The 13,151-nt window shown below is 46.0% G+C and overlaps 1 protein-coding gene across 1 annotated transcript in view; it reads left to right on the top strand.

Moving 5' to 3' along the window:
• Positions 1-290: 290 nt before the first annotated feature.
• The window catches only part of RASA1 (RAS p21 protein activator 1), a 79,421-nt gene continuing 66,560 nt past the window's right edge, over positions 291-13,151 (top strand). Inside the window, exon 1 of the mRNA XM_053298426.1 lies at positions 291-1,031. Coding sequence (XP_053154401.1) covers positions 625-1,031 — 407 coding nt within the window. The 5' untranslated portion in view covers positions 291-624. The remainder of the gene's footprint in view (positions 1,032-13,151) is intronic.

Genomic DNA, 13,151 nt, shown 5'->3' on the forward strand with positions numbered 1-13,151 from the left:
CCCCTCAATTATAGCTACACCCCAAGACTCTGAGGAAGCAGATCCACCTGCTGAGCCGCGACACTGGCAACCAGTGCATGCGCTGGCCCCGTTAGGGTTTCCCATCCTGGAGAAGAGTTGGCATCATCATTCATGATGCACGCGAGCATGAGGCGGATGGGGGTGGGGCGCAGCGCATCCTGAGGGACCGGAGAAGCCCGATCCGCAGCCATAGCGCCTCAGTCAGAAGCGTTTGGCTGCAATCAGCCGCGGCACCCGTTTCAGGGACGGGGCGCATGCGCACTTCCAGGAGGAGGCAGGGAAAAGGAGGGCGGCAGCCGCCGCCAAGAAACAAGAGAGGCGCTGCCGCCCTAAGCAGCCAGCCTGCGCCCAAGTGCCGGTGAGCCTGAAGGCGAGGGAGAGAACCTGCTGGGTGACCTCGCTACAAGGGAACTGACTGAATCTCTAGGAGGGCGGCTGGCTGCCTCACCCCCATCCCATTGTCCCCATTAATCGCCTCAGGCGACGCCCAGCCCCGCCCCAGCAGGGTCGAAGCCTCCCCCCTCCCCCGCCCCTTTGTCGCCTCCTCCCGGCCGCGCGCGGCCCCAGCGGGGGCGGGCGAGGGGTGGGGCGAGCCCGGGCAGCATGATGGCGGCGGCCGAAGCGGGCGGCGAAGAGGGCGGCTCGGGAGCGGGCGGGGAACCGGGGGTCCACCACCGCCCGCCCGCCGACCGGAGCGCCAAGAGCTCCGCCGTCTTCCTGGGAAGCTCCGGCGTCGGGGGCCTGAGCGCCTCGCCCGCGCCGCCGGGCTCCAGGCCTGCCCCTGCGGAGATGTCCAAGGGCCCTTCGCCGCCGCTCCAGTTTCCCGAGGATGGCGGCAGCAGCAGCAGCAGCGTCGCCGTGGCCGGGGGCTTCCCTCCGCTGCCGCCGCCCCCGCAGCCGCCGCTGCCGGCCGGCGGGCTGAGCACGGTGGACGAGGGCGACTCGCTGGACGGGCCCGAGTACGAGGAGGAAGAGGTGGCCATCCCGCTGAACGCGCCCCCCACCAACCAGTGAGTATCTCCTCGTCGCCTCCCCGCAGCCCTGATCCCGGCGGATTCCTCCGCGGCGCGGCTCGCCTCTCGCCTCCACCGCGCCCAGCGGCTAGTGGGCTCTGCCTGCCTATGGGGTGTGTGTGTCTGTGTGTGTGTGTGTGTCTTGGTGTGGGCGCGCTTGTGCCGTGTACCGAACTCCGGGCAACTCCAGAAAGTTACTTTGCGCCCGCCTCTTTCTCCTCCCGCATCCCGCTGGAAGCAGCCTTGGTTGGTTAAGTTAGCTGCCTGCTTGCCTGGAAGAACGGAAAGCCGGAGATTAAAAGTTTCCTCCCCAAGGAAGTCACCTCGGCGCCGTTCCGGAGGTTCTCATTTAGAGTTCTTAAGGGGCTCTTCCAAAGGGGCATCTTTTCGAAAGGTTGGCCGTCCCTGCGAACCGGATTACTCCTCCTTCCTGTTCAGTAGTCTTCAGCCTTTTGGGATCCAAGACGTACCTGTAAAGTGTAGTTTAGGCAGATTTTTGTTTTTTTAAACGGTGTCTTCTTTGCCCCTCTCTTCTTTGATATGAAAAAATACAGGTGACTCTACCTTCTTTGCCTCTAATTATCTTCCAGAGAGAATTTGTGTAGGTTCAACTTTTAATGCAAGGTGTGAAAAAGCTGCAGCTACTAAAATATGGTCTGCACCACCTATTACAAAGAAAGCTCCTTTCTCTTTATCTGTTCCTTCTTAACAAGTGAGTCAAACAAAAATAGAAAATAGTGGTGACACACCGGTCAGGGCACAACTTGCTTGAGGGTCCTGAACCATCCATTGGAGACCAGTGATCTAGTCTTTATCACAAATCAAGGATTTCGTGCTTTACAGATATTAATCTTTTCCCAAAAACTAGATAGGAGTTAAGTGATACACTTCAGGAGATAGGCACTCAAGATCACTTTGCTTGGATTAGTTATCCTGTAATATCTATAATAGACAGCATTTCTGGCTGTCATGAAAGTTCTCACAGCTTGGATGGTTAAATATGATTTTATTTCTTTGTATGCATACTTATAGGTCCTGTACATTAGAGATGTACAAATCGATTTGAGCTCAAATCGGGGTGATTCTAGTGATTCAATCTCAAATTGAATCACCCTTAGAATAAAGGGCCTGATTCGAGTTCAGATTCAACTAGAATCTATTTGAGTGATCTGAGCACCATTTTTCTTTCTTTCTTGGAAGAGCTGGTCTACCAGTTAGGATTGGCAGGTAAACCAGTCATCCACTGTGGACTCAGCATGTCAACCCGCCTCAGAGGACTGATCTACCTGCCGACCCCAATTGGTAGACCAGCTCTCCCTGGAAAAACGGTGCCAATTTGAGGCCTGTTTTTCCGGAGAGTACTTGTTAACCAATTGGGGTCAGCGAGTAGACCTGTACTCCACTCTGAACTTTGTGTGATAGCCCACCTTGGAGGGTAGAGTCTGGGTAGACCAGCCTCTTGTACTTTCTTTGAGGCAGGCTGACGCTTCAAGTCCATGGAGGATAGGTATGTGCACCAGTGTTCCCTCGTAAGGCTTGCACGTGTGCATGCGTTCACACATTTTTTGATGTCCGCTCAGTTAATTTTAGATCCTGCTCAGGTTGAATCAGGAAGGTACATGTGTGCACACACTGACTTGATACTGTCACTCAGAACAAAATTCATTCCGCACACCGATGAAAAAAAATTAGAACACTGATGTGCACAAACCTGTTTGGAAACCCTTTTACAGGCCTCTGAACATGTTCGAACACTAGGGGTGTGTGGGTTTGAAGGCGAGGGTGTGTGTGTGTGTCTCACTTTAAGGGCGGGGGAGGGTGCACTTACTCCCCTCTCCACCTTCCTGTTGCTGGTGCGCGGTATTTTTAACGTCCTACGGGGCGTTGTCGTACTTTCCTGCCACCCCATTTGTTCAATGGCCAGAAGTAGCTGGTGTGCACATTTATTTATTTATTTTTACATTTATATTTTCCTCCAAGGAGCCCAGAGCGGTGTACTACATACTTGAGTTTCTCCTCACAACAACCCTGTGAAGTAGGTTAGGCTGAGAGAGAAGTGACTGGCCCCGAGTCACCCAGCTAGTATCATGGCTGAATGGGGATTTGAACTCGGGCCTCCCTGGTCCAAGTCCAGCACTCTAACAACTACACCACACTGGCTCCACATGCCTAGTGGGCCAGCTGCTTCCGGCCAAGGAGCAAACAGGGCAGCAGCAAAGTATGCTGCTGCCCTGTAGGACATTAAAAATAGCGAGTGCTGGCAGGGGAGAAAGTGGAGGGAGGAGTAAGTGCACCCTCCCCCACCCTTCAAGTGAGAACCCCCCTGCCATCGAGCAACCCCCGCCTGGTTCCATGCACATCCCTAATGGTGGAGGGCTGGTCAGTTTCACTGACCCCAATTGGTAGACCAGCTCTCCCTGGGAAAAATGGTGCTTCTAGGTCAATTCATTAAAAAGCTGTTCATTTCAATGAATTGATTCAAGGATTTTGCAGTTCTATTCAAGCTCGAATTGAATTGCAAAATCCAGTTCATGCACATCTACTGTACATGCACATATTGGAGTAAGTGCATTGAATTTTATGGTATTTATTTCTGAGTAAATGGGTATAGGATGAAGCTGTACAGATGTAACCTAGGGTATAAATCTTCTGTTTTTAAATAAACAGCACAAACATTTCACTTCAAATGTTCACTGGAAACCAATTCCCAGATGTTAAGTAATTTAATCTTTTATTATTGGAATTTTCCAGAAGGAGTCATTAGTTGGAACAGGTTCAAATCTTATCATGGATTTTGTGGGAAAGCTCCCTATTCAAATTTATTTTAAATATATATAGTTGTTGGGTATATCGTTATTTTGCATCCAAAGTGACTGTGTTTTTATATAGTGCCCTGTACTACATATAGAAAATCAATTACTGCAAGCCTGCTAATGCCTGATTTTTGTGCATTTTTTATGTTTTACTACAGTACTCCTTAGTTATGAAGGGGGTGACGGTGTATGATTTAGATTTGTAAAAATCTCTTCTAGTTGTGATCTGCTGCTGTCAGTCTTGTTGTTCTCCTGCAGTCCAAATTGGTGGTGTATGTGTGTTTTGCATGTTGAATGAGCTATTCAGATTTAAATGTTTAAAACAAAGATTAATCATCAGAGCTTCATGGGTACGATGGCTGAAATATGTAGAAAAACCTAGGATTTGTCCTTATTAAAACTGGACCTTAAGTGGCGCAGCAGGGAGATGCTTGACTAACAAGAAGAAGGTTGCCGGTTCGAAACCCCGCTGATTGCCAAAGGGTTGGATGCACCTGCTGGTGAGGTGGAAATTGGACTTGTAGATGCCTGGTTTGAAGGAAAGATCTGAAGTATGTAAGAGGAAGTATCATACCAGTATTCTGGAAGGTAACTTCAAGCTTTAGAGGGAGTAAGGGAGAGTGAGCGGAGTTGTCTTAGGGAGCCGGAGACTTTCAGATGGCTGATGGTGGTGGAGTCATGGGAAAGAGTTTAGCCCTGTTCAAGAATGGGTAATTAAGGAGGGTCAAGGCTGTGGAGGGTTTAAAAGTAAGATGGGGATACACTCACACATGCACATGATGAGCTCATAAGATTATTTTCCTGCAATGCAAAGGCTGCAGTGCTATGCAGACTTATATGGGAATAAGCCTTACTGAAGTTGATGGGACCACTGGTTGGTGTGCAAGTGTTGTAGCCAGCTTAGTGTGCTATGTTAGATGACAATGATAATTGTCATTTTTAAGGGTTGACTAGAATGTTCTGTTAGCAATACAAAGAAATGCATGAAGTTTTGGGGAATTCACAAGGTTAAAAAAAAAGGGGAAAGGAGAATAAACTGATGAACTCTCTGTAATTGGTTTATTGTAATATGATCTTAGTTGCATGTTTCTGGCTGCACTGGAATAAACCAGTTACTGCTTGTCAGTGGTGCTTACCAGTAAGAGCTTCACAGTTATAGAGAACATTCCTTTGGACAATGTGAGACCGTAGGTTGGGGCAGCTCAATAAATGAGAGAATCCCTGGGAGGCAAATTGGTGATGCCCCGTATATGAGAGAGAGCATGCTGTAGAATTCTACATGAAACACACATGGATTCCTAAGAAACATGCACATCGCGTAGCCCCCTGCAGCACCCAAAAAGCCTCTCTTGAAGAATGGAGCAGGGAATCTCGGGAGAGGAGATGCTTGTGCAAGACATCTTTGTCTGACTTTTGGTAAATCTATACTTGATTCCACCATGTTTTGAGGGCCCCTCAGTTCTTGGGAGAAACTTGGGGGAGGGGGGAACAGGTCCTTCTCGGTTTCCTTGTGGGATTTTTCAGGGAATATTGCTTCATTTGCACTTACAATCCAATTTATAGTGTGATACTGCTTTTCTGAGTAGTTATTGATCAGAATGTTTAATACGGAACATCTCTGAGCTTCTGTATATACATATGTCTGAACCAGGCCATAGAGTGTTTGTGCTGATTCTCACCACAGTTGGACGTGTGAGCCTGAGACTTGAACCTGATTTCCAAATCATAGTTTAATTACTGGGTCCTCTCTCAAACTGGTGAAACTTTTCAGGCAGCATCTCTCTTCTGAAGAACTGACACATTTTGTCCTTGTGCTCTTTAGCCTTAATTTGTATTCCTTTTTTTAAAAAATCCAAAGCTGTTAACATATCAAGTGTCCCGTCCCCCCCCGCCCAACTCCTTTGTCAAAATGCCCTTTCTTACCTTCCTAGGGCATGTTACTGCTTGCTAATGTCCCTCAGAGATAATTTTAATGAGGAAGAAAGGACAGCTGCTTGGCAAGAATTGAAGATTTTCCAGTATTGTATACAGGTGGCCCTCATTGTTTGTTGGGGTTCTGTTCTGGCCTACAACAGTGGATAATGAAACTTTAAGTAAATGGGAATGGTGAGGGGCGTTGGATTCCAGAGCTCAGGAAAATGACCACAAAAAAAAAAAAGTCACCAAAAAGACAGGGTAAAAGCAGAAATAAGGATGGAGCACAGCACTGTGCTTTGGCCATCTCAGCTCTCTCCAGCAGTTGCCCCACCCCCAGCCTCTCCAGTAATGCTTGATCATAACGTTTCCTTACCCCACTGTTGAAGTCCAGCACATGTCCCTTGGGCTGATTGGTTAGTAAATTGGTCAAAGAGGCAGCACAAAATTAAATCCAAGTAAACACACACAGTGTGTGAGAATGCAAGTGAGAGGAAATACATTTTCAATTGATAATTAAAATCAATTTTTAAGTTGTAATTTAAATTGAATTTTAATTGCAAATTTTTAAAAGTGATGATTTTATAAACGTGATAATTAGCACCCAGCACAATGTTGCAAGAGGCTCTAGAAAGTAGCTCCAAGAAGCTCCGCAGGAATGGCTCCAAAAAGCCTCCAAAAGCTCCAGAGCAATGGCTCCTGAAGGCTCCAGTGGCTCCCTAAGGATGCCAAATGCTATCCAAAATGGCTTTTAGAAGCACAAAAAACTCTAAACATTAAGACCAAAGCACTCCACTATCCTTCAAACTCCTCTCAAAACCCACAAGCACATGCAGAAAGAGCATGACCCCTGCTAACTGAGCAAAGAAGCACCTGTTAAAAAGTGGTGATTCTTCTTATTTAGTGGTGTGGCGGGGGAGCAACTGACCCTATCCATTTCCAGCCCAGCATGCCTCCAGTGGCTCTTGCCTATCTTATGTTTCTTTTTTTAGATTGTGTACCCTTTCAGGACAGGGAGCAATTTTATTTTAATTATATCTTTGTAAAAAAACTTTGGGAATTTCTATGGAAAAGCGGTATATAAATATTTGTCTTTGGAAGGGCAGAACTGCACTGCTGAAAACCATGGATATGTGAAGCCACATTCCATGGATAAAGACATTGGGTATATATTGCCCAACCACAGATACACAAAACTGAGTGCCAAACCTGCAGATGACTAGTACTATCTCACCTGTACACTATTGTGAATGGTAACTTAATTGTAAATATTCTTTGTAGTAAAATTAAGATGAACAAGTTTTAAAACACTTAATATAGTATAAGGGTGTAACCTGTATTTAGTACATATGTGTAGATAATATGATAAACATATTATCTTTAAGAACTTCAGTAGAAATTGCTGTATTGGGGAAACCCCACATTGTACTGGGGAAACCCCTACTGTTGATTCTGCACTTCATTTTTATAAAACACTTTTGCCCAGCCTCTTTCATCCTGGGGCACACTTACATTATCAAACATATATTGGGGTGCGGTGCCACACACACACGCACGCAAAACTGCAGCACAATTTTATTTCAGTTTCTTCTTATTTAACTTTTTATTTGTAGCTATCCCTCCTGAATGTACCAGGAAGGATGTGTCATTCCTGGTGCATAAGAGAGCAAGCCAATTCCAGAAGCTGTGGGCTTCAAACACACTCCTTTATGCACCAGGAAGGACATGTCCTTTCCAATACGTTATGGGGCAAGTCAGTTTCAAAAGTGGGGACTTAGCAGGCCAGCTGCAGCACACTAGCCAGTGTCTGCGGTCTGCAGTACACACTAGTGTGCCATGACAAACTGGTTTGGAAACACTGTTACAGAGTATAGTGAAGAGAGAACACAAAAGCAGGCAAGTGTGTTCATGTGGGTAAAGCAGAAAACTTATTTCATAACTGAGAAAATGGTAGTTTTTGGAAGCAAGAAATCTGTAGAAAACCTTTTGAAAGTGAGCTTAACATAATAAATACTAATTGAACTTTATGCAGACTCCTTTTGATTCATCAGCAAAAAAGGTAAAGAATGTGTGGGATTCTTCCTGCTCAGAGAACTAGGTTTAAATTTGTAATTGTATACTGATTGACATTTATGGTGGGTACAATTACTAAACATTTGCTAACTGAGCAAAGAGGCACCTTTCTGAAGTGGTTATTCTTTCTTCGATGTGGTCTCTGTCTTCTACACATATGGGCTGTGCGACTACGCAGAGACCATGTTGGAATCTAAGAAGCTTGATTTCTCCTGCTTTGGGTGGGAACCCCACCCCTAGCTGCTATATGCAGCTGCGCCACTCCTCATCCCCTCAGTCTTTCTTCGTCCTCGCTTCAGCAAACATCATGGTGTTTTTCAGCTCAGCAACTCGGCTCTGGTAGTCTGGTTGTTTTTTCTCCTGTTTTCTTCTTTCTCTAGTTTTCCTTTGTTTTTCTCTTCACACAGTTGAGTTTTTTCACCTTTACGTTTTTCTTTTAATAGTATTTCCTTCGAGCTCTGGTCCCAACTGGGACGGAGTGTGGTGGCCTATGGACCCTCGGCGTGTGTGCCGGGTACGAAGAACTTTAAAAAGTATATCCACTGCGGTTTGAAGCTTCGCTCCCCTGATATGCACGTGGAGTGCCTCTTGTGTTTGGGGGAGTCCCACATAGTCAAGACCTGCCCACATTGCCAGAAGTTTACTAAGCAGGCTCGCAGGAATAGGGCTTCTCGGTTGCACGCTGCCCTGTGGGATCTGGCTCTCCATTCTTTGGAAGCCTTAAAAATTAAACAGTCTCTGAAAATGGCTGCTTTGATGTCGGCGGACCGATCGGCTGTCGATACCATGGAGGACTAGGCCCCGGGAGGATTGTACTCGGGCGTTCATGTTGGTATCGAGGCCGCACCAAGAGACCGTTCCAGTTTGGCGGTCGCCGCCGGAACCTTCGGTCCCAGCAATGGCCCACCTGGCTGATATGCCTGGTTCCCCATCAGGTTCGACCCCTGTACCTCAGGACCAGTCAGTCCTGGGGGACCCTACATCGGACAGCGAGGATAGTTCACAGGACTCGGAGGCTGTCTCCCTGGGTTCGTCCCCACTTGATCTCCACTCTGATTCAAAGCCAGTTTCTCCGTTGGAGGACCTGTAAATGTATACCACCTATGTGACCTGTATGGTGTCGGCTCTGTGGGTGAATCTCGATACCCTTCAAGAAGGGGAGCTGGACCCCCTATTCAGCCTGATTGACTCGGAGGCCAAGGTGACTGCTGCCTTGCCCTTCAGTCTGGCCTTGTTGAAAGTGGTGAAAGACCACTGGAAGAAGCCTAATACGCTCTCTCAGCCAAATAGATGCCTGGAGAACTTCTACAGGGTTCCAGGAGCCTACAGCCTTTTTGAAAAGTCACCCTACCCCGAACTCTATTGTTGTAGAGGCCTATTTACAGAGGTCTAGGGGTCATAGCCAGTCGACCCCAGGTGATAAAGAAGGCAAGAAATTAGACTCCTTTGGGAGAAGATTTTATTCTGCTGAAGCCTTGCACTCACATGTGGCAAACTATCAAGAATATAATATTAGATACAACCACTTCTTGTGGGAGAAAGTAGGTCCTTTCCTGGATCTCCTTCCTCAGGATAAGCAGGATCCTGTGAAGTCCTTTCTGAAGGAGGCCATGCAAGTCTCCAAGCAGGAACTGTATTCTGCTCGTCACTCAGTGGAGTGCGCTCCTAAAGTGATGACCACGTCTGTGGCACTTCGACAACATGCTTGGCTTAGGTCATCTGGCCTTCACTATGAGGCTCATGCCAGGGTGGAGGACTTGCCCTTTGAGAGCGCTAGACTGTTTTCAGAACAAACCGATGACACGCTTCAAAAAGTGCAAAAGTTGTGGAACACTGCATGATCCATGTCCTAAAGCTCTCTGTCACCGAAGCTACAGAGAACTTCCAAATGATCACTTCATCAGACACAGAGAGCTCCGGCTCACCACCAGTCTCATTCCTAAAGGTCCTTTCGGAGCAACAAGTTTCCCCTCTGACACAAATCAGGGGGACAACACAATAAGCCGGCCTTCCAGAAACCTCGCCTTAGCGTCCTGCCAAAGAAACTATGACTTGGGGCACCTTGTGACCCACCTGCGTCCATTTGTGGCGAGTTGGGACAAGGTGACCGCGGACCAGTGGGTCCTTACAGTAGTATGTTTGGGCTATGCCCTGGAGTTCTGCAGTCCGTGACTGGTATCTGGGATGGTGGTGACCCCTCGTACCCCAGAGTTGGACCAGGAGGTCATCTCTCTCCTAGAGAAGGATGCGATTGAGGTCGTGTTGAATCCGGACAGTCCTGGGTTCTACTCCAGGAATTTCCTGGTGCCAAAGCTGGACGACGGTCAGAGCCCAATCTTACACCTCAGGGATCTGAACAGGCATCTGGTCTACAAAAGAATCCAGATGCTGTCGGTGCCTACCATCTTGGACAAGGACATGTGGATGGTCTCACTGGACTTAAGACACATACTCTCATGTGTCCATAAGGCCACAACATTGTTGCTTCTTGCAATTCCTGTAGGGAGGGATCTCCTATCAATTCAAGGCATTGCCATTTGGCCTCACTACCGCTCCTCGCGTTTTCACGAAGTGCCTGGCCCCAGTGGTGGCATTCCCACAGGAATACGGCCTGCAAGTACTGCTGTACATCGATGATTGGCTGCTCGTGGTCTGTACAGAACAGGCAGCTTTGGAGGCCCTCGAGATCGTGATCGATACTCTCCAGGAGTTGGGGTTCCAGATAAATTCGACACGGCCTTGGAAAAGGTCTTGTATCGCAACTCTTCGGAGACTGGTGATGGTCTTCTCAGCCGGGGGGCCGCAAACCTTGTGCTCGGCACAATGCCTTTTGGGCCACATGACGTCCAGCACTTATGTTGGACCCACAATTTATAGTATAGTATTTATGTTGCACCCACTATTTATAGTACGTTTATTAAAGTTTAAGTAAAAAACAGAAAAGGTTACATCTCTGAGAGTATACATGATTACACACAGAAACCTATCCAGCGTAAACAAAACTCCTCTATATGCAAGATACAAATGGTAATTGTATATATTTATATAAATGTGTATGTATATAATTATAGAATAGGAAATGTTAACATAGGACTCAGTCTTACCATCAGTAAAATTACGAATCTAACAGTTAAACAAAGTACAGAGGGGAGAGCTGAAACAAGCAACGACGACAAGGAACAAGGAAGGAACGTATACCAGAGTATTAAGGTTAAATTAGGCAGAGCAAAACTTCCACTACAGGGGTCCCGTCCGATATCTACAAACTCAAAGATATTAATAAACATATTATTGATTAATATTATGTCAATAAAAGCTTATGATTAGCCAGGAGAGAAAATAGAAAGAAAACTTAAAGCCCTGCAAAAAGTAGAACCTTCATGAATGTAACTCACTGAAATCCATGACTTCAGTAAAAATGGTTTTGCTGCATAAATATTATCCTTCTTTTAATCCAAAAGCCTGTATAAAAATCGTCCAGAAGCTTTCTCAGAATAAAGATCTAAATGCACAGGTCTCTTTCTGGTCTTTCCCATCCCTGTTCTTCTGATTAACACGTAATTCCAAACAAGAGGAAAAAAACTAGATGATACCAGTTCTATCCCTACTAGATGGATACAATCTAACATCCATGAAAAACCAGGAAGATTATTTTTTAAAATCCTTTCCAGATCCATGCCTACTGATACAAGAACAGTGGACAGCTTCTCCTAAAAAAACCCCCTGTAAATTCAATAGGCCTATGATATCAAATAAAAAAGTATGGGGAGGGGGGAATTCCTAAATCGGACTTCAGTATTATGTTATATAAACAAAAAATGAAGAGGCCATTAATAATAACTTGACCATTAGTAATAACTTAATACCTGACTTGTAAAAGCTATTAGTTCTATACAAATATCTATAAGCCATGAGTTCTAGAAAGGAACCCCAAAGTAATAGTATAAAAATAATATTATTTTTATGATAATATGAAAACATATTTTTATATCTCCATCAAAGTACTTAGAAGGGTCCAAACTGCCAAAATATAACACTCAACACCAAACCATGCAACAAATCTTCACGCATATCTATTATCACTTCGTATTTGGCTCTCCTCCCTAGGTGACGCTACTCCACAAAAAAGTCTATGACAACGTAATAATGCAAAGAAAACATTTCAACTCTCAACTGTAAAGATCTCATTAAAACCAAAAGGTCAAAATAAGTCTAGAGTCCAGTGTATAAAAGGATATCTATCTATCTAGTATATAAAGGGTTTGAAAAAATAATTTTGAACCTCTCTTCTAACTCCTCGAAGTATCTAAATATTAGAAAGGTAAAGAAAAGATTGCTCATAGAGAGAGAAGATGCCGACTTTAGAGAAACTTAGTATTTGGATGTAAATTTTTCTTTCCAATAGCACAGAGCTATGATGGAGTTCCCAGCACTTACACGCCAATTATATAACAATTTAACATATATTCATGACTGGTATCCAGAGCCAGGTATGCAAAAACAAATCACAGATGGTGAAAGATAGTTAATAGAAAGGGGTGGGATAACTAATAAAATAAAATAACTAGCTGGGGACTCTCTCATCATTTTAAAGACCAACTAAGATTTTCTTGACCACAATCTTATACAGTACCATCAGATCCTATTTCCAAGTATCTCCGGTCCTCTCTGGAGGTACGAGTGGTGGTCCACTAGTGGACGGAGGTTCGACACCTATACATTGGTGCCCCTTTCCAGGTGCCTCCTCCCTTCTGAGTGGTCACGATGGATGCCTCGAAGCTTGGTTGGGGAGCTCACCAGGATGGCCTTGGTCTGAGAGGCCACTGGTCTCCTGAGGAATGGACTCGACACACAAACTACCTGGAGTTGTTGGCCGGTCGGTTCTAATTCAGACCAACAGTATGACGGCAAAGGCCTACCTCAGTCGCCAGGGCGGCACTTCCTCAAGGAGCCTTCTGTCTCTGGCCATGGATCTGTGGCATTGGTATCTTGACAACGGGGTTTCGCCCCAGGCGGTGCATATCCAGGCTGTCCTAAATGTTCAGGTAGATATCCTGAGCAGGTCAGCTGTGGTCTCCCACGAGTGGATGCTGCATCAGGATGTTTTGAGACATCTTTGTGGATTGGGGAGTTCCAAGTCTGGACCTGTTTGCTTCCCAGGAAACTGCACAATGTCCCCTCTACTGCTCCAGAGGGGAAGTGGGTGAGGGCTTTGTGAAAGATGCCTTTGTCCAGTCCTGGGCAGGACCTCTCCTGTATGTGTTCTCTCCATTCCTGCTTCTTTACAGAGTCCTGCACAAGCTGCAGGTGGATCGAG

The sequence above is a fragment of the Hemicordylus capensis genome, chromosome 2, assembly GCF_027244095.1.
Source record: "Hemicordylus capensis ecotype Gifberg chromosome 2, rHemCap1.1.pri, whole genome shotgun sequence".
NCBI classification, from domain to species: domain Eukaryota; kingdom Metazoa; phylum Chordata; class Lepidosauria; order Squamata; family Cordylidae; genus Hemicordylus; species Hemicordylus capensis.